At 42.8% G+C, this 20171-nt stretch overlaps 1 protein-coding gene across 4 annotated transcripts in view; it reads left to right on the top strand.

The window, feature by feature from the left end:
- unc5a (unc-5 netrin receptor A) overlaps positions 1-20171 on the top strand; it is a 126944-nt gene that overhangs the window by 95490 nt on the left and 11283 nt on the right. For 2 of the 4 annotated variants that reach the window (XM_061278288.1, XM_061278270.1), the window contains 6 exons: positions 1166-1330; positions 6633-6821; positions 8714-9013; positions 11599-11686; positions 12853-13021; positions 14760-14993. In XM_061278288.1, coding sequence (XP_061134272.1) covers positions 1166-1330; positions 6633-6821; positions 8714-9013; positions 11599-11686; positions 12853-13021; positions 14760-14993 — 1145 coding nt within the window. Of the gene's footprint in view, positions 1-1165; positions 1331-6632; positions 6864-8713; positions 9014-11598; positions 11687-12852; positions 13022-14759; positions 14994-20171 lie in introns of all 4 variants that reach the window. The other 2 variants (XM_061278279.1, XM_061278260.1) reach the window with 1 other exon arrangement.

The following is a 20171-nucleotide window of genomic DNA, read 5'->3' as shown; positions in this document are numbered from 1 at the left end:
ACTGTATCGCACAGCAGTGTACTTTTTTCGTATTAAATATTTGGATGTACTCTGTGTTGAAATGTACTGTATTTAGCAGTATGTTCACAGTAATACCATTGCTTCAGGTTCTACAGTGGCGCCTTGAGAAGAGTGTGATTTGTGACCATTTCAAATCATCTTTGTCCCATTGAAATGATAGCTGGTAGCAATATTTTCCAGCCCGGCGGATTTTGTTTTTTTAATACACTGTGCTGTATTGAATGGAAAGACTTAAACAGTGTTCGCAAACACCTTGGCCTCTGTTTCGAATAATTATTCACGTTTTTGCCAAACTGCTACGTGTTGGTAAAATTCACTGAAATTAGACACAGGTTGGGCCACTGATCATTGTACTGTTAACGTTTTTGGCAGTCCAAACATGCATGTCAAGTCATCAGCTGCATACAAAGCTTTATTTTTACTTTTTCACCCAGTCTCTGGGCTCCTGTCAGAAATTAATGAAGCACACTATTCAATTAAACTCCCAACACTATATATTTCTTGTCAGGAATCCGAGAAAATTACAATTTTGACATCTTAAGTTTTATAGAAACTATTTTAATTCCTATGCTGTTGAATTAGGGCGGATGTGATTCTTACAGTGGTGGTGTCACACATGCGCTGTACATTGAATAGCTATGAGGAAGACATTCCCCTCAAAGTGTTGTACAGATTTGGTTAAACCGAGTCACCGAGCAGTAAGGTTTCGCTTAGTTACATCTGATTTCCATGCGCTAAATAAACAGAAAGAGAAAAAGGTAATGGAAAAACAGTCTTCGGCTTCCCTCTACATCTGCTTGGATTTGAGCATTTGCAAGTGGATTGGCATGTCTTTGTACATTCCCAACAGGTTTACATTTTAGAGTCTCGATTTGCACAGGATGGCAACAAAGTTTTCTGCCAGTTGTTCAGGTCGTGCATGCAAATGAACCCGCTACTTTTGCACAAGTGCTACAATGTATATGGTAAATATGTAGAGAGAGAGCGAGAGAGCAAGATTGCATTGAATTTGTTCAGCATGTTTTTCAACCAATAGCCTTTTTTAAAAAGCCTTTTTTTTAAATGTTTTTTGATTCAGAAGTGATATTAAATGCATGTCAGTTTCTTCTCACCTCTCTGTGTTTATTGTTTCTTGAATTCACAGTCGATGGAGGTTGGAGCGAATGGAGCAAATGGTCGCCGTGCGGCGCCGACTGCGCGATGTGGAGGAGCAGGGAGTGCACCCAGCCATCACCTGGCATCGGGGGCAAGGACTGCCAGGGGCTCGACCTCCAGTCTCTTAACTGCACCAGCGAGCAGTGCCCACAGAGTGAGTGTACACCCACCCACATACTTCAACCTGCACTCTCATTGCGCCACTTGGTGAGTTACTGGGAAATGATAGAATGTAACACAATTAGTAGGCTAAAGAAGTTTGCCAAGGCTACTAAGTGCTAAATGAAGTTTGGCCACAACATTGTCAGAATTTTCATGGCCAAAGCTTTGGCTAAAAACTAAAGTCAGGTTTGATGCATGCGTAGGCTAAAAGCCCACTCTCTTTTAATATATGCTCATAATTACCTAAAACATTCATGGAAATATGCTCACTTGAAAGTCAAGTCACTAGTAAACATGTAGTAATTTATTTAATTAGATACACTCATACAGTTTAATGTGATACAACAAATCAAATTCCTCCTTTACAGGAGGTAATGTTTTGTTCAACATTGTTATGAATGTTTTAAAGTGCACCCAAATGCGAGGTGTTGCTAATATTTATATATTTGTGATCAAAGCCTTCCATCGATCTGTGCAATCACAATGCAATGGCAGGTAAACTGGGAATGAGATGTGAGATACCTCAATGCATGTGGCACATGCGTTGAAGAGGCCAACTGCTAACAGAAGTAATTAACACTGGCGCAGTGCTCTCCTCTGCAATGATAAGTTTTCACCCACACTGATGTGATGCCTTCCGACCTAAAAATAGAGCTGAAAATTAAATCATCTCTCTTCAATCAAACACTACCTCGCAAAAGAGTTGCTGCTCGTGGATCCTTCCTTGCGTATGTAATTATTTTGTACATATTTGGGATTTACATAAATGTTGTCATATTGGAAGACATGTTTAAGAAGTAAAAAGATAGACCAAATAACTTGAAATATTTCGGGCGCAAACTCAGTGCTGAGTAAATTACTGTACTTGCCTGCATGATAAGCATTATCAGCAACCAGTTTTTTTTAATAGACGTAGCTCACTTTAAAGGACCTACTATTTGTGCAAAAGCATTTTTTTACACACAGAAGTTTCATAAGCGTTCATAAACTTTGCATTGTGCCCTCCTTTCATTGGCTTTTTGACCTATTTGATGACTCCAGCAGATCCCTGTCGAAGTACCTGTGGATATACTTGATCAATCCTGTGAGAGAAATTAAAGAAATGGCATGTCTCTCGATATCAGTGTACCGACTTGCCAAAATTTTCATGGGACGTTTTGGCCGTTATTTCATTTAATACATTTCAATCGTAAACCTGTCCGGAAGGCTATAGTACAGTTTCCCATCCAGTCAGGCGTCTCAAGGCGCAGAGAGAAATGGTTATAAATTGTCTTTGTTGTTGCTTGGTAAACACCGTCTTTTAATGGGAATTTAATTGACACGGGCCAGCGAATGAGTGCTCTGAATAATTTATCTCCTGCTGATTGGCACCTTCGGATACATGGAAGGCGTGTGTAGGTGGCCACACACTTGCGGACGTGTGCCTCATATGCATGAGCCGCCTGTTTGTGAGTCTTTGCGCATGCATGTGCACGTCTTAACCATGGCCAAGTCTGGCGCAGTGAACCAGAACGCATCAGTCAGCCCATCATCAAAGGTCAGCTGCTCTTCCCAAGAGAGGCAAGACGTGTACGCAAAGACGGCCAGTCATTGTTCCTAACACATGCGCGCAGAGTCTTTCCACTGGCCTCTGAAGAAGGCCAATCTGCTCCCAGCATGTGTTGCCATAGACAATAGGAGTATGAAGTGTGATAATCAGCAAAATAGCAAGATGGTTTTGGTTAGTCAGCAATTCCCATACTCGAACCGTGTCTGCGCTATTAGCTGAGCTGGAAAACTTGCCCCTGAAACAAAAGGCACCCTTCTGGTTTTGTGTACGGCAACAATATAACTGCAGACCCAACAAAGGATCTCCTATGCCAAAGGACCTTGCCTACTTCACTAATCTAGGACAGAAAAGGCATATGTTGCATGTCATAGACAATGTGCTTTAATCAGTTTTGTGTGGCATCTTCCAAAAGCAGATTGACCTCACCTAAGCAGCATACTTTTCATAAACCAAGGGCAAGAAGAACCTTTTAGCACACTCTGCATGATGAAAACATCAGCGCTTGGCGAAATCGCAGGCAGGTGGTGAAGGGCACACAAAGGATAGTGGGAGAAGTGCAGAAGATTAGAAAGCCGTTGAAAAAGAATCCGCTGCATGATTGTGATGACAGTAACAAACTTGATTTGCCGCAGGATCTTGTTTTGGTCGCTAACATCAAACTCAGAATATCCCTTTGCTTTGAGGGTTGATTTGCTGGAGCAACTGATGGTTTTGTCATAATTTTGTTTGTCACTGCGGGGTCAGAGGTGGCATGAAAAATGGATGACCATTTTTTTAGGTCTATACTTCACCAGGGCCTCGCTGAGAGATGAGATGACTGTATTGTGACGAACGTAATGGTCACATTCACTTTGAGACTTTTACTAGCCACAGATCCCTGACCCGAAGAACTCCAGTGTGATTCATCTTCAGGCGGGTGACTGGGAATGGCCATGGGATGAATTATATTCCCAGGGATCATGATAAATACCCTGGGAAGAGGTGCAGCGGGCTGCAAAGTTTTTTATGTAGCAGGCCTTATAGGTGCAACTGCCAATGCCACAAGAGTCCAAAATTTCAACTTTGTGGCCACTGACAAGATGAATCATGCGCCTATCTCAAAAAGGAATCTCTAAGCAGCCTGTCTGAGTCACTGAATTTAAAGTACAATGATTGGCTTGAGGTCTTTTGACACTCCTCGTGGATGGGCATCCATCATAAAGTGAGGTCAGGCACGCTGAATCAAAAGTTCTATAGCAGCAATTAGATAAAGTAGCAATGAACGATGGAGTGACATGATGGAGTGTAAAATGGGTAAAAGGAAGATTGGGGTGGGGCTATGTGTTTGTGTGAGCATCAAGCCCATTCAATTATATAGCCTGATTAACTATGTCAATTAAAGTGTGATAAATGCCTCGTCTGTTATTGACCGGCATCAGCAAAATCCATGCCCGAGGCCGAGCAGCTGAGAGCGGATACCGGTCGCGAATGTAAGTGAGCATCGGGATCATTTGGCGGTGACGCCTGGCACGACAGATAAAACTTTGCTCTGTGATGCTCCGATAAGGGCCCGGAATACTGACGGAATTTGGAAAGAGGACCAGGGAGCCTCACCTGTTTGACATACTGTGTTTGGCTTTGAGAACGGTACGTGCGGGACATGCTGGATCTATATGTCGCACATTTACTCTGTGCCTTTGCTTTGGCCTTAAAAAGTAAACCGCCAAGCAGCCAGTTCAAGGATGTGTTTGTCCAATTAGTCGTTACCTGACAAGCCTTGTATTGTGTCCGCCCGTCTCTCAGTGGTCTGCTGCATCACAAGCCCAAATACCCCGTAGGGCATTGCCCCTTGCCTGGCCTTTGACTCACCCGGACTATTGAATTCGGAGGGTTTGACGAGAGGTCTCGTCTATTTGCTCTTTTTGGACACCTCGCTGTAGGAGGTGAGAGGTTTATCTACTTTTGTTTCGCTTAAAGCGCATTGCTTATTTTCTGAAGGATTATGGAGGCGAGGTGTAATACTGTTGCGACCAGAGATAAGGTATGGGGACAGGATAAGCTAACATGGCATCCATGTTTGTGTTTGTCATTCTAAGCTTTGTATCTTCAAATTAGCCTTATCACTCCAAAATGCTATATCGCCTATTGTTTGTGTATGTTTTGAAACGTGAAGGATTTGATCGGATTGTCTGTTTGAATATGAGCATGTGCTTTAACATCAGCATTTAGCATCTTCCTCGTCAATCTTCTTCCTATGATGAATGGATACTGATGAAACATTTATCTTTCCCTCGGTTTGTCTTGATTAGCCGCAAGCTCATGTAATTTATTTGCAAATGGCTCATGATGCAATTTGAAATCAGCACAATTCATACAATCAATTAATCAATTAGATTCAGTTGAGCAAAAATCAACTTGGAACATGCACAAAACATTATTCATCATCCAAATTGTCTGCACTTGGATCATTTGAATAAAAATGATTGGCATCTTCACAGTCGAGAGTAAATGTTTTCAAGGGCCGTTCTGTTGGTGACATGCTATTATAAAACAGTTTTAGACACAAACTGGAGATGCGAGAGAGCAGGAAGAATTTCGTTATGTCACAAATGTCAAAATTACCACAGAGAGGATATATATACACGATGTGTACTATACAGGAGATTGGTACAAGTCCCCTAACGTCTAGACTTTCATGTCTCAGATTTACACACACCAATTAAAATGTGTCAAATCTGTGTTTCCAGCATGCAGCTTCTAGTTCCTGAGAAACAGTAGGCAAGTACAGTAGTGGAAGAAAAACCACTGTGTCCTTAAAATGTGTCATAATATTTAATGAGGATCTCGCTTGTTCTTATCCCAATTCTTTCAGATCTTTTGGAAAGTAAGTCACGCTATTTATTGTCACATGCCATCTTGTTTTGTTGCCCTTTTATTCTTCTAGTTTTCTTATCTGCTCTGGTTTGAATTGTCCTCCCTCCTCTGTCCTGTAGCTGTCAACTCGACACGCACACCAACTAGCCGTGCTTTAACCTTTGCCGATGTTCTCTGTACTTGAAAAGATTCGGCCTCGGCTGAATGTGTCCCCTTTTTGACTGTGTTCACGTGACGGTAGTACGCCCCCGTGGATCCTTGGGACAATGGCCTCCACAAAGGCCCAGGGAACATCTTCTTCCCCCGCCATGAAAATCCTCCAGTTGTCGAAAGACAACCATAGCAAATCCCATTCAAATATATGAATGTTTGTCTGGGCGCAGTTATCATTTCCACACTGTATGCAGTTACCATGCTTTTGAGACACAAGTATATTTGATAAGAAGGACTTGAATCGCATTGACAAATCCACTTGCTCTCTTTCAGTGGTTTTGTGTTCCGGGAGAAAAAGACAAAGGGAGAAGGAAAACATGTATGAATATTCATCCAGGGTAGAAACGGGGGGATAGAAGAAAGGGAGAACCCATATTCTTTTGAATTGGCAACAAATTCAAATAGAAGCCGATCCATTTATATCAGGATAGTGGTGTAATATTTGCTAATGGATTCTCTTAACTCTGTGTGAAACCTTCGAGGATGTCAAGCAGCGTTTAGGTACCAAATGTCATAACTGATTTTATTCCATTAAAAAATGGAGACGTTTACACAGCAAGTAATAAAAATCCTTGCAGGAGCCCACAGGTATTTCCTTGCTACACCTGAGGGAGCCTTTTTTTGCTTGTAAATATTTCCTGTGCTTTTATTTATTTGATTTTTTTTCTTTTTCTTGTAGCTGTGAGCGGAGCGGAGGACGTGGCGCTCTATGTGGGCATGGTGGCGGTCGCTCTGTGTCTGACCCTGCTTCTCATAATTGTGGTCCTGGTGTACCGCCGCAGGAAGGCAGGCCTGGATGCCGACGTGGCCGACTCGTCCATTCTCACTACTGGCTTCCAGCCGATGGGCATCAAGCCCAGCAAGCCAGGTGTGTGGGCACCGCGGCCTCGCAGGGCCCTCACCCACAGCAGTAGGACACCATTCTTTGTTTTACTCTCCTCTGTGCGTCCATCGGTCTGTCTGCTACGCTGTGGCAATGCCGCATTCATCGATATGTATCGTTAGCCCACGTTTCCGCCAAGGGATATGTTTCGGTTCTGGATTGTGAATAATAGAACAGCGACTTTACGGACTAATGGGGAGTGAGGGCTCGACTGTAAACCCGAGATAATGTATTGCATCTAAGTACTTTTTCCGTGGCCTGAAAACAGTGTCGAATTAATGTATTGTAAATTAATCCCAAAAGGCTTGACATTTTATAAAATGTTTTAGTCGATCCAGCCTTGGATATTGCCGTGTATCTGGTCACGTATATGAGCCACAATGTTAGCACTTCCACAAGTTTTGAAACGTTAACCTTTGATACTTGTTTTTGATTCCCTGGTGTACAAATCAGTGATGCAGAACGGATCTTGACACACTGTTGACTGGTTGACAGAAAATTTAGTCACTTGAAACAAGAAGAATGGAAATAACACAAAACATGCCCTTTTATAAAGGTCTGCGGATAAAGACTTTGCTGCCTTTCTCTTGGTGAATTCAAAATGGGGATTGCGGCATGCATGTTTTCCCGCTTGTTCCTTTTTAGCTTTCCAAATGAGCAGATGATGACTCATTGTTGTCTTAGTGAATTTGTGAACCCGCCTAAGGAATGTCTTCGGAGAGCTTGCAGAATTAGTTAGAGCCATCATTTAACCTGTGCAACATAGATAAATATCTTGCCTTGAGGCTCCATCATTGCACAATCACGATGAAGCGCTTCAATCCGATACGTATCTCTAGATTTACTTTCAAGTGGCCCCCATCTAATATCACTCTGCTGGTATTGACTGAACACTTCAAACAACCAGCATTCACGCACACCCAAAATGCATGTAAACAATAACATGGTCATAATTTGGCCATTGTTCTCTCTATTTTGGTTCACTGTAGGTTCGATTTGCCACCGTACATCATTGATATTCCAAGGACATCCAGTTTGCAATCATGCGTGCACTTCTGTGACTTACCTAGTGTATACAGTATGATAAACACCTGCTTTGAATCTGAGGATATCTGATTCCATGCAGCTATTTATTGATTACGCTCATTATTGTGGGTGGGGAGTGTGGCGGTGTCATTTGAAACATATAATATTGATGCAGCCTCAAGGCAAAGAATTCAGTTTGTCCATGAATAATTGATTGGATGATGTCACGTTTTATTTCACTCATGCAGCTATCGCCATCCTATCCTCACACCCTTAAAATAGATTAGGATTTACCTTGCCAACTGGTAAAGCCACAAACTGACCTCAACGGTATTGCTTGTTGGAAACGTGGCTTTAGTACTCTGTCTTCCCCAGACGTGTGTGTGTGGGCGTGCGTGTGTGTGCGCGTGTGTGTGCGTGCGTGCGTGTGTGTTTATCAGATTGCCTGACACTGCTTGCGTCTACGTTTTCTCACTGCCTGTGTGTGCCCGTTGTTCACAAGTAGTTGAAATATGACTGTCTGATTTGGATGGAGATGCAGGAGTGGGGAGCTGTGTTTGTGATTCACTAGTAAGAAAAAAAAGATATAACAAGCTGAGAGTTGTTTGATATTAATTCTGTGGTTGTTAGAGACAGAGAGGGGAACGGGAGGGCTGTCAACTGGCTTGCCGTGTTTGTGCATTGTCGACAATGTGTGAGTGTCTTTGTCGGTGCCATGTGTCTTTCTTGTTTTTCTGTCACTTTTCTTGGTGTTGTGACAGCATTGGAGTGTGTGAGGTCTGTCTGCGTGAGCAATCAGCTCCCCCCTCGCCACTCATTGTCTCTCCCTTCATGTTTTATCATCCAAACAGAGAATTCTCATTTGCTCACCATCCAGCCCGATCTGACCACCACCACCACCAGTTACCAGGGCACCCTGCGGGCCCGACACGACGCCACCGGCAAGTTTTCCATGACCAACGGGCCTCTGCTGGACCCGCTTCCCAAGGGTTCGCACACACTCCACAATGGAAAGCTCAATTCGGACCCCTCCGACTTTGTGAGCAGGCTGTCCACTCAGAGCTATTTTAAAACGCTGTCCCGCGACATGGCCAACACTTCCTACGGGACGTTCAACTTCTTGGGCGGCAGGCTGACCATACCCAACACTGGTGAGTTTTATTTTTCTCTGGCTGTATCATGCTTCAGATCATAGATCATCAGTGAGATGCACCTAATCTTGGGGATGTATTTTAATAAGTATATGTCAAAGGTCAGTATTGTAGCTCATGACCAAAACTTTACTAAGATGGACTAGCAGGCGATGATGAGATGATTTCACCCCAAATATTTTTGAACAAATGTGCTGTGCAGCCTCCGTGATGACTCCTTAATTGTACTCATCACAACACTAGCATTTAATCAGGCATTCAGAACATTCAATTAGCACCGCCCATCACATTAAGGTTTTTTGAAAATGACTATGAATTAATCAAGGGAATGTAGACAAATATCTGTTGACTAATACATTGAAAAAGTGTAACTGGCATCCATTTGGTGGGGCTTGTGGTTGCACAATTGCAACACTCATGTGGTCTGTTGAGTCCTCTCGCCACCTGGTAACCATGGTGACTTCAATGCACATTAGCAGATGACGTGTCGCCACAGCAACCCCTTTTTCTTCTTGTCTACCTGGAAATTTTCCATCTCACCATTTTCATATCCTTATTGAAGTACATTTTTGCTTTTTGCATTTTTCCCTTTGTAACAGAGCCTTATTCTTGGGCTTGACTCAAGTCTAAATAAGGAGAATGCTATGCAGTTTTTGTCTATTTTGCAAATGACCAGTCCAGGGTGCGTCTCGCCTAATGTCAGCTGGTATAATTTTTCTCTCACAGTTGTACTTTTCCAGCCTCTTTTCTCATTTGCTGCGAAAAACCAAAGGGAGCCAAGAGAGACAACTAAATGGAGCTAATCTTTCCGTATGTGCGTTGCCCACTAGAAAACGACAGTTGCTTAGGTTCAATTGTAGCAAATGTAAGTGTGATTATGCACACTGTGGCCACGTCGTTTATGATCCTGCCGCCCTCACACTGGTCTTTTCAGATTTCCGTCTTTGTCCTCTCTCAGCTTCAAGCAATGCAGAAAAAAGGAATGAAACTGTACCTCCTGTATGCAAAGTGCCAGAGTGAAGGGAGTTGCGGTGTGTTTTGAATGGAAATCATTGCTTGGCCATTTTTTACTGTATGATTATTACTATTCTATTTTTCTATGGACCTTTTTGTGTATTTTTTGTTCATCGTGTACTATGTTTTCATACAGCTCTATATAATTAAAAGTTGAGCTGAGGTGGATAATTGTTTATTTATCTGGTGCTGAAGTTTAAAGGCTGCTGAACTTATTCCTTTTTATATTCCGGCATTTCTTTATCAATCCCAATTGCAACCCTTAAAGGTTTAAGACCACTTTGCAGGCCATGATTAGTCTAGAGTCTGGAGTGAAATTCCACATTAACAGTTGAGTGAATACGTTGTACCAAATGATGAAATGTACTCAGAGAGATTCCAACAATAAAACCGAGAACAAATTATTCCAATTAGGGTTTTCTGTCATGATGACGCTCTGTGAATTACGTGCTGGTCTCTAAGGGTGCACTAAACACAGGCTAGATCCACCAAAAATCTGTCTGAAAATATAATAATACAATGAAAAATAGCGACTTTGCTTTCTTTTATTATTATTATTATTATTATTATCATTATTATGATTTTTATTATTACTATTTTTTCTACTTTGTGAAAGCTAGGGTTTTTTGAATCACTTTTGGTATTTAGCATCAACTTTCAATTTAGCATGGATGATTCCATCACTCCACATTTCTATTGCTTGTAAATAAACTTCTGCCTTTATAGGCCCTTGTATGAAATAACCTGCTCTTCGCTATGAGGATCTTTACTCATTGGTTTAACAGGTGACAAATCTTTAAGCCTCTGTGGACGATTGTGCTCCGAGTGCTCTTGTTTTCACTCGATGTTTTATGCATGGGTTAACTTAGAGCTACGTGAGCTACACAATGCATCATCTATCTCCTTGGGACACAAAAATACAATTTGCACTCGCATGCATTGAGTTGGCGCACAGGCATATAATTTTTTTTTGCCTGGAGCTCATTTAGTTGAGGCGCATGGGAGATAGAGTTTATAGATCCTAACAGGGGCTGTGAGCTTTTCAAGCAGACTCACCTGATTCAACAGATAAGACTTTTTGCAACCCTCACACTTGTCAGACTTTTTGTACAACGCCTTAAGTAGAATTCCAAGTATGTAATTGAGGCTTCGCAATGCCACAATGCTCAAACGACCTCACCGGCCCTTTCCTTTTCCTCTAAGGTGCATTTCTGCTCTCATGGGGGAGTGAGGATTTTCCCAGAGTTTTATGTTCCTTGGTCTCAATTATCTACTTTGAGGCAGGCAGAGCGCATTAAAACTGCAATGCAGCGCACGCTTTTGTCTCTGCTAATTGTCAACCACATGAGACGCGCGTCACCTCGGTTGCCGGTGCAGAGATTTGCATCTACTGTACTCGGTCGGCTCGGGCTGCTCGTGACCTTCACGGTAGATTTGTTTTGCTGTTTGCGAAGCCATACAGTTTTGTCAAGCCCCAGCTGTCTTTGTGCGATGACAAAAGCGCTGTTCAGTCTGAACTAATGAGCCTGCTTCTTCTCTCCGCCACTCTCTCTACCTTTTATTTGCATTAGGAATCAGTCTGCTGATTCCTCCTGAGGCCATCCCCAGAGGCAAGATCTATGAGATTTACCTCACCGTTCAGAAAAAGGAGGATTTAAGGTGGGTCTCTTAACCACTGCCTGTTTGTTTTCATGTACTACTGTTCTATTAAGCAAGTCTTTAGAGTCCTTGCCAGTGCTGTATAAGAGGGATGTCAAAAAACAAATTGTTGGTTAACTCTGCTACTCATCTGTCCTATGGCATATAGCCTGGTAGGGCTTTGAGGTCTGCAGACTGAGTTCTCCGTAGAGGCTTGAGTTCAAAGCAAACATTGTGAAGCAGCATTTAGCTGTTATGCCGCGCGCAAACGGAACAAACTGCCGACACAAGTCAAGCCAACGTGTGAATGTGAAAGTTAAACACTATCCTCTTTTCTCATACACCAGTAAGGTCTTTCAAAGCATTTTGTAAAAGTATGTTCTCCAAAATTTTGCACATTTTTGTGAGCTACTTTTGTTTCTATAGGTTGCGTTTAACTGTCTTTAACTCTTTTTTTTCTGAAAATGCTTTTAGGTGTATCCTAAAAGAAAGACATTAATGCATAATAAACCTGGGTACGATCGAACCCGAGGGGTTCGGTGAGTCGGTCTCAGGGGTTTGGCAGAGCCTCCGCTGCGGAGGTCCGAACACACCTGATTTATTGTGTAAATTTGGGATGACGCATATCTCGCAAAGGCAACAGCAGAAGTCACACTGATTTGCAGTTGTGTAAATTGTTGTGACTTCAACCATTATGTTGGTTTTGTTCTTCGAACAAGGTGATGTCCATGTACGGCTCATTTTGTGCACCGGTAAAAAACATCTGTCTTGAATTTTGAAAAAAAAAAAATTGGGTTAACTAAAGAGTGGTTCGGTGAATGCGCATATGAAACTGATGGGGGTTCGGTACCTCCAACAAGGTTAAGAACCACTGGTTTCCAGAATTATTAAATACTTGGCAAGAGAAACCTTGAAAAAAAAACAATAGCCTGTTAAATAGCAATCGTGAGGGGGAAAAAATCCAATTGAATTATTTTTCCAAATCGTTCAACCCTAGTCACGAGCTTTGCTAGTGTCTGGTATTCCTCTCAACCTGTGATGCGGGCCTTCATTATGCAGCCAGCTCATTTGCAGAGGTGACAGTGTCACATGCTTCCTTGAAGAGAACCCAATTTTCACACTAATAAATCCAGTAAAAGCTCTTCACTATGCTTCATGCCGCCTTTTCTGCTGACGGATGGCTGTAGGTTACCCCTGGCTGGCTGCCAGACCCTGCTCAGCCCGGTTGTGAGCTGCGGGCCTCCGGGGGTGGTCCTGAGCCGGCCCGTCATCCTGAGCATGGACCAGTGCTCTGACGCATGCCTCGATAACTGGGCCGTCCGCCTCAAGAAGCAGACCTACGAGAGCGCTTGGGAGGTGAGATGGCACAACAGCGCCAACCGTTGATCCTTCGAAGAACTACACAGCGCTCTTTAATCTGCTGTGGCGGCATTGGCTGTCCAATCAGGACTAACACTTGACCGCAAGAAAGTTTTCTTGTTGTACCAGAACAAAAGCCTGTAAGCGCTGCTTCTTTCCAGTCCAGTAGTTGCCTAGCAACGTGATTCTCAGAAATGACTTACTCCAAAGTACTTTTCGAGCTTCTTGGCCATTTATGCTTGTAATTACAGTTGGAGGTAGAGTTCCCTCTTCTTGTTTCTGGCCATGAAATTAGAAGTTAGAGGACGAACTTTTAAAAATCGACAAACATGCTTTGTCTTCTGGTTCAAGGCAACACATGGAAAGACTGCCCGTGGGCTTTAGGACATTAGCAGGTCGTCTCTCACGTTCAATATTGCGCATAAATAATTCACCCTCACTGCGTGTGGTGGCAGTGGGCTGTCTACGGAATGGATTGGTCTATCCGAGGCAGGAGTTTGACCTGCTCTTTTCATCATCAATCCGACCAAATTTAGCCCAACCGCATGACCACCATCTGAGAACGTGGAAGGAGAAAGGAGAATGTCGTGTCAGCGTTTTGAAGGAGACATAGAGGAGATGAATCCAGGGGCAGCCGGAAGGGAAATGAATTGCTCCTAGAGTGAGCACTCAGTGGCGTAATTGAGCCGTCCCACACCTCCAGGAAATATTAAGATGATGAAAAAGTGAGACTCTGTTGTGGTTGCATAGCAAATGAACTGTGTCAATACAGATTCCTTTGATGTAGATGGTGTGTGGTCCCATAGATCAGATCGTTTGGCAGCCATAATGCTCGCCTCTGCCTGATGTGGCCAATGGGAAGAGACAGTCAACTGGCATGATGGTGTTCCCACAGAAAACATTGTCACCTCGAGTCCAATTTGTCCTCATCAAATTAGCATCGAAAGCAACGTTGTCTCATAAAGCTAGTACTGATCTCTGGGAGTTTTCTTTTTTTTTTTTTTTTTTTAAAGTTTCCCATCATTATTACTGGTGATCTCTTGTGCCACAGCTGCCGCTCTGACGTTTTAAAATCTGTCCTCTTTCTCATTGGAAAATAAGTAGCAGTTAATTCTTGTACAGATGTTCTTTTTTCTATATTGTTCGGCAGGCCGTCGCCTGTTATGTTGTCCGTGAAATTGAAAAGTATTTTTTTATCTTAAACTCCAAACTGAGAAGAGGTCCCAAATTGTCAGTAATCCAATATTTACCAAACCTCCTCTTGCTAGATCCATCTATTCTTACAAGGAATCCATTACACTCTCTTTTCATACACATAAAACATGCTGCATTGTTTTCCCGATAACCTGCTAACCTATTCCTCCTATTCCATGGTAGCTTTAATTCATCAGTAGGGGAAGCTTTTACTCAGGATGGCTGAGTACTGATACCAGGTATTGATATTGGGTCTCATTTTAAGATATAAAGTATATCAGTGCTTTACTACTAAGTCAATGGTGTTCTAAAACGTACTATGATTCTGTGTAAAAGCTCCGCAAGAGGCATTTGAGGAAACCCAATGCAGAACAAACTATTGTGTGTCGACTTATGTGTTAATATCAACCCAAAGACTTTAAGTTCAGGTCTTTCTATATAATCATCCTCCCTGCCCCCTAACAAAATACCCGCCGGTTATGTAAAGTGGCTGCTTATCCTTTCATTCCCAACTTACTTTTGTACTCCTGGCCTCCTACAGGACGTCCTGCTGATGGGTGAGGAGCTGGCGTCTGATCCTTATTACTGCCAGCTGGAAGCCGAGACGTGCCAGCTATTTTCCGAGCAGCTGGGCACCTTCGCCCTGGTGGGAGAGTCTCTGCACATGGGTGCCGCCAAGCGCTTGAGGCTGGTGCTCTTCGCCGACGCCTACTGCTCCACGCTGGAGTACAACATCAGGGTCTACTGCATGGACGACACGCAGGACGTCTTCAAGGTACATTGTGATGTCACTTGTTTGGTGTTTTTTTTTCTCAACGGAAGAGCACATGGAATTTTTTCAGACTTTGTTTTCATTACATTCTGTAAGGTGAAGGGAGGTTTGAAGGTTTTCAAAGCTGCACAGTCACCTAGTGACGTATATAGATGAAATTGTGGAATTATTATTAAAACACAAGTGTACCTAATGGTGTGGCCGGTATGTGTGTATGTAAGGAAAGAAAATCAAATCAGTCATGCGAGAAAATCAATAGAAAGTGTTGCTGTCCTTATTAATGGAACCAGATTGATTTTCGGTTCATAGCACACGGAGAATCATAAACTATTGCCCGTCGGGATACATTGTGATTGTCTATGACCGTGCACTTCTAGTTATGATAGCCTTTTCTTTTAGCTTGCTTGGACTGACTGCATTAGACATAGCCAGGGGTAATGGAGCAACACGATTAAAGAATAAAGTGTTGCCAGTGTGTGAATTGTGGATGCGGACCCAATGCCAAGTCCTGCTTGATGACAACATACAGTCATCGGTGGCGTACACACTTGGTGCCGCTCAGCTGCCGCAGGCCATGGCGTTTTCCCTCGCTTTGTTCACTGCCGTATTTCCCCTCTCTCTTCTGCCCTCCGCGCGGACATGGTATAATCAAGTGCTAATGCCTTCCTCCCTCCCCAGGGGCTGCCTCTGAGTAGTCGGTTAAGATTTCATTTGCATGGTTAATTAGTAAATTAAAAGGAGAGCCTGTCCCAGTGTTCTCCCAGCAAGCCCCATGCTCGCTCTCACGCCGACCCACTCCTCTTCATCTGACACCACCCACAGTTACAAGTACCATTTCCCACTCAAGTCCACTTCTGCCGGCTGTAATGGTCAACCTCGTTGTCCAGCAAAATCTATGGGCATCAGTGGGGCATAAACAAGAGAGAGAAGGGGAGGGAGGGCTCCTTGTGCTAAAGCTGATGAAAGTCTTCAAAATAAAAGTATACCACCTTTTGCTCTGCCTCTTGCATGAGCCAAAAATAGGTAATGACAAACCAACGGCACTCTTTAAACGTGCCCACTGGCTGCTGCTCTGTTCCACTGTAAATTGCATGTTAACGGACAGCCCCGATTACTGAAAGGTTGGGATGATGTGGACTATATTAATAAAAAATGGCATTCAAGTCATTTGCTAGTCATTTGAACACTGCAAAAAAATCTACACACTTTAAACCTCTACCGTCGAGTGCTAGTTTTTATTTCATTCAGCCAAAGTATATCATCCAAAAAAACATCTAAAAACAATATAAAAACATATAATCTCGAAAAAAACATTGAGATGCACAGCTCATGTTATAGTCTTGTTTCCATTCTGACTCAGTGTAAGATTGTAAAAAATACATCAAGTGCACACACACTCTGAGGGTATGAAGACTCACATATTTTACGCAGTTAGTTTTCAAATAATTGTTGACTTGTTTTATTGAGCAACCAGCACATCCACATCTATAATTCGTTTTCCCCTCATGATCCATGTGTGTCCATTTATTATATATTGCCCAGAAAAAGAAAGAAAACATGATCCATGCTCACTTCCCTGGAAGGTGCTCGACGTTCATGAGTTGACAATGAGGCCGTCACACGGTGAGAATGTTGTCCTATGAGGCCGAAAGTATGACACACACTATATTAAAATCTGGTCTCATCAGACCACAGCACAATAGTTGTACTTTGTTCAGGTCAAAGAAATGATGCCATTTCCAAATGCAGTTGATGTTGTGTCCCCATTTCACGCGATGGGATTCAAAGCACGTACCAAACATTTATGAATGCTGCAACAAAATATGTTTGCTGACATTTTCTAAAGCATTTCTGTGCTCGACTAGTTTGCCGGCCGCAGTGCCGCCACCTGAAATATTGAAGGTCACGGACATTCGAGATATTTTTCGTAGTGTAGTCAAAAGTGAACGGGTTGTTATCATGCTCCATTTTCATTTAGGACAAAGCAACTTTTTGGTGAGTCTGTGTTGCCGCAGACGCTGCCCCTCACAGAGCTTGTTTTGACTTTGCAGACTACTGTATCAAAGCAGCAGTAATAATAAACGTATTGTTACACATTCAGTTCACCACTCTGCCTACAGTCTGACTGTGTGGGAAAAGTGAAGCTGCGCGGAAACTTTTCCCATCTCTTGGTCTCACCGTCCGCACATCTCTCGCTCGCCATCTCCTCTGCTCTCACTCGCCGGGAAAAGGACATGGGAGCTTGTTGACTTGGGCACTTGTGCTGCCATACTCTGCAGCTCCCCCGACGCCTTTGAGTGCATTAGCCTGCCATCTCGCACACAACCTGGCCCTGTGGTAAGCCACAGCATCTCCAGGGTTCTGTACTTTTTAGTGAGTGATTTAGAATGTGGCCCACACTGTTGAGTAATCTCGACTTCACACTGCTTTTGATGCTATTATGGAAGGAGCAGTTCATTTAGCAAGTACATTAACCACTTTGAGTGGAGATTAAAAGTTCCCTGGAGAGTTCAGACTAATCACTAATCACTGTCTTTAAAATGCGCCATTTATGATTACACTTCCACCACGGCTGCTGTTAATTGTTGCGTATATCGGCGCTAGACAAGCAGGGATTCGGTAGGAGCGGCAGGGCAGCCGTTGTGCCGAGGGGGTGTAACGTGCCATCAATACGGGAGTAAAATTGCAGCCTTTGCCTTCTGCTGAAGCTGCGCACCTTGTTTTCCAGACAGGGATGTAACTTCCCAGCCACTAAACAGCGCATACTTGCCATGGCAGATGAGAGCATGTGAGTCTGCTCTGCCTTTCCTGCTGCCTACTCTCTCGGGGGGAAGCGGTGACATTTGCGACCGATGCGCGACGTATGTTAGCGGAGCTCTGCTCAGGCCAATTGAGTTAATATTTAATGTGCATCCCACTCTTGATGGGCCTGGCCAAGGCTGGCACGACAGCGTGAGTGGAGTTTGGGCCCTGCCCTCAGAGCACACTCGGCAGATCCCCGCTCGCCCGGTGGGGGAGCATCACTGATGTCGTGCCATCCCACCACGCGTTGAACACCTGCAGTGCACCTCCTACCTATGCGCTACAGAGCTTAGACCTCTGACTAGCTGGTAATTAGACTGCCACCTGTTTTTTTTTTTTTTTTAATTTAGCTCTGATATTTAGAGGTTGACAGCGATTGTTTTGGCGGAAATAACATGAAAACAGTTTGCCCAGGAAATTAACAGTTCAATGATTTGAACCTGATGGACTTGGATTGGGGTCATATTGGGTGGTGACCGGGGTATTTTCAATCATGACTGTTTTTTTTTTTTTAAATTTTAATCCGAGTTTGAAAGCGGGTTTGTTTTTAGTTTTTGTTTTTTCAGAAAGCAAGGTTTGTTTTGATCAGTTTTACTTTCCTTTTTTATTTTTGTATTTCTGGTGTGATTTCAAATACATGATAGTATTGTGACATCGTAACAAACATTATTTTTGAACAAAATTCTAAATAACCATCTGCAACTTAAATACAGGTACTGTATAACAGACTTTGAGTGTAAAGTAATTGCAATGCAGGATACCGCTTTGAACCTTAGATACATCACACCTTAACGTCTAAACTAGAGTTTGAATGGTCTCACTTTCTATATCCCTTACTTGCTAGGTTAAGTCGATAACTTGGTGGATTTGTGGTTTGAATTCCTGTTAAGTGACAAAAGCACGGAAGCAAGCACGGCTGTTGCCGTATAGCGATACCATGTGTTTCTGCCGCGACATGTCACTTCTTGGCGACATTCAGCAAAAGACCACAACTCCCAGATGACAGTTTTTTTAGTTTGCTATTGTAAAATGTATTTTCCACCTAGTTTTGAAGCATTTTTTATTTTAGTTTTCGTTAAAGTTATACGCATAGGCTCTATGCGTAGCAGTTAATTGGACAGCTGCCATGTAGTGTTGTACAGCTAAATTGAGCCTCAAGAGGAATATTTGCAAACACATTGCGTAATCTGACCTCAGCAAAGAAAAGTTGGGGAAACATAAAAATGAATTAAGTCTTAAACACGGTGCTAGTGTTCCCTGATGTGTGTTCACATTAAACCATACCGTTAAGCTTTATTTTATATCGTTTTGCTTACTTGCAGTATCTTGTGCATTTCATTTTTTCCCCCCAACATCATATTTATGCATCCAACTACACAGAACGGTGTGGTGTGTTATTACCTTCCATTTGATTATGTTTGTAGTAATTATTGCCATAATACAACGTGAACTGTATCCACACTGGGCTACCAAAATCTTTCAAGCTCACAATGGCAAAGAGAGCCTTAGCCACTGATGATTTCGGTATCGGATTTTGTCTTTCGGTATCCTCATTGTAGCTACTGAAGTGATGCATGCTGATAAATGGCCACCAGGCATCTTTCAGTACCGTAAAAGCTCAGCAGTGGATTCCATTTATTTGATTTAATTATAATCATTATTGAATGAAAACCAATTTTTTTTTTTTAATTCATGCTGGCAATATTGCTCAGATGATAAATGTAGTGTTTTTAGAATAAGCACAGCTCTTCATCTGAATGTGTTCTCATGTAGTATTTGCGGGAACTTTCTTTTGTATTAGTGCACAGAATTTACACTTTTATCAATATTCATGTAATGAGTTTAATGTGCTCAGTTCATTGTCTCGTTGTCTTTAGATCGTAAAAATTTAGTGTGCAATGGGTGTTGAACAAATGTCCTCAACCGGTTCTGTACACAGTTTGACCTCCAGCAACATTTTTCAATTTAGCAATAATTCACTCGGTATCTTGGGCATTAATACGTGACCCTCCCACCCCGTGTTAGAGAGGTGCAATTTCTTCAATAGGAATCTATTGGCAAGAAGGTAGAATAAGAACAGCTGAGATATTGTTTTCACGTAATCTTTTAGCGTTCACGCATGCTGTGATTTATCAGGCCGAACGCATGACTCTTTTTGAGCGGAACATTTATAAGCGAGCAGACAAGTCCCTTGTATTTGCAGTTATTAGTCAGAGTTGACTGTGGCGTGCTCAGCCGGCCACTGGAGCTCAGGGTGATGAGAGGAAAAGCCTGTCACATCCCGCTGACAAACGCACAGATTTATGGGGCCCACATCAGGCTTTTTTTGTAGCAACAAATGCATTTGCTATGAAAACTATGAAAATGGATCACCGCGAG

Source organism: Syngnathus typhle, linkage group LG1, assembly GCF_033458585.1.
Source record: "Syngnathus typhle isolate RoL2023-S1 ecotype Sweden linkage group LG1, RoL_Styp_1.0, whole genome shotgun sequence".
Taxonomy (NCBI): Eukaryota; Metazoa; Chordata; class Actinopteri; order Syngnathiformes; family Syngnathidae; genus Syngnathus; species Syngnathus typhle.
This window is presented reverse-complemented; position numbering and strand designations above follow the sequence as displayed.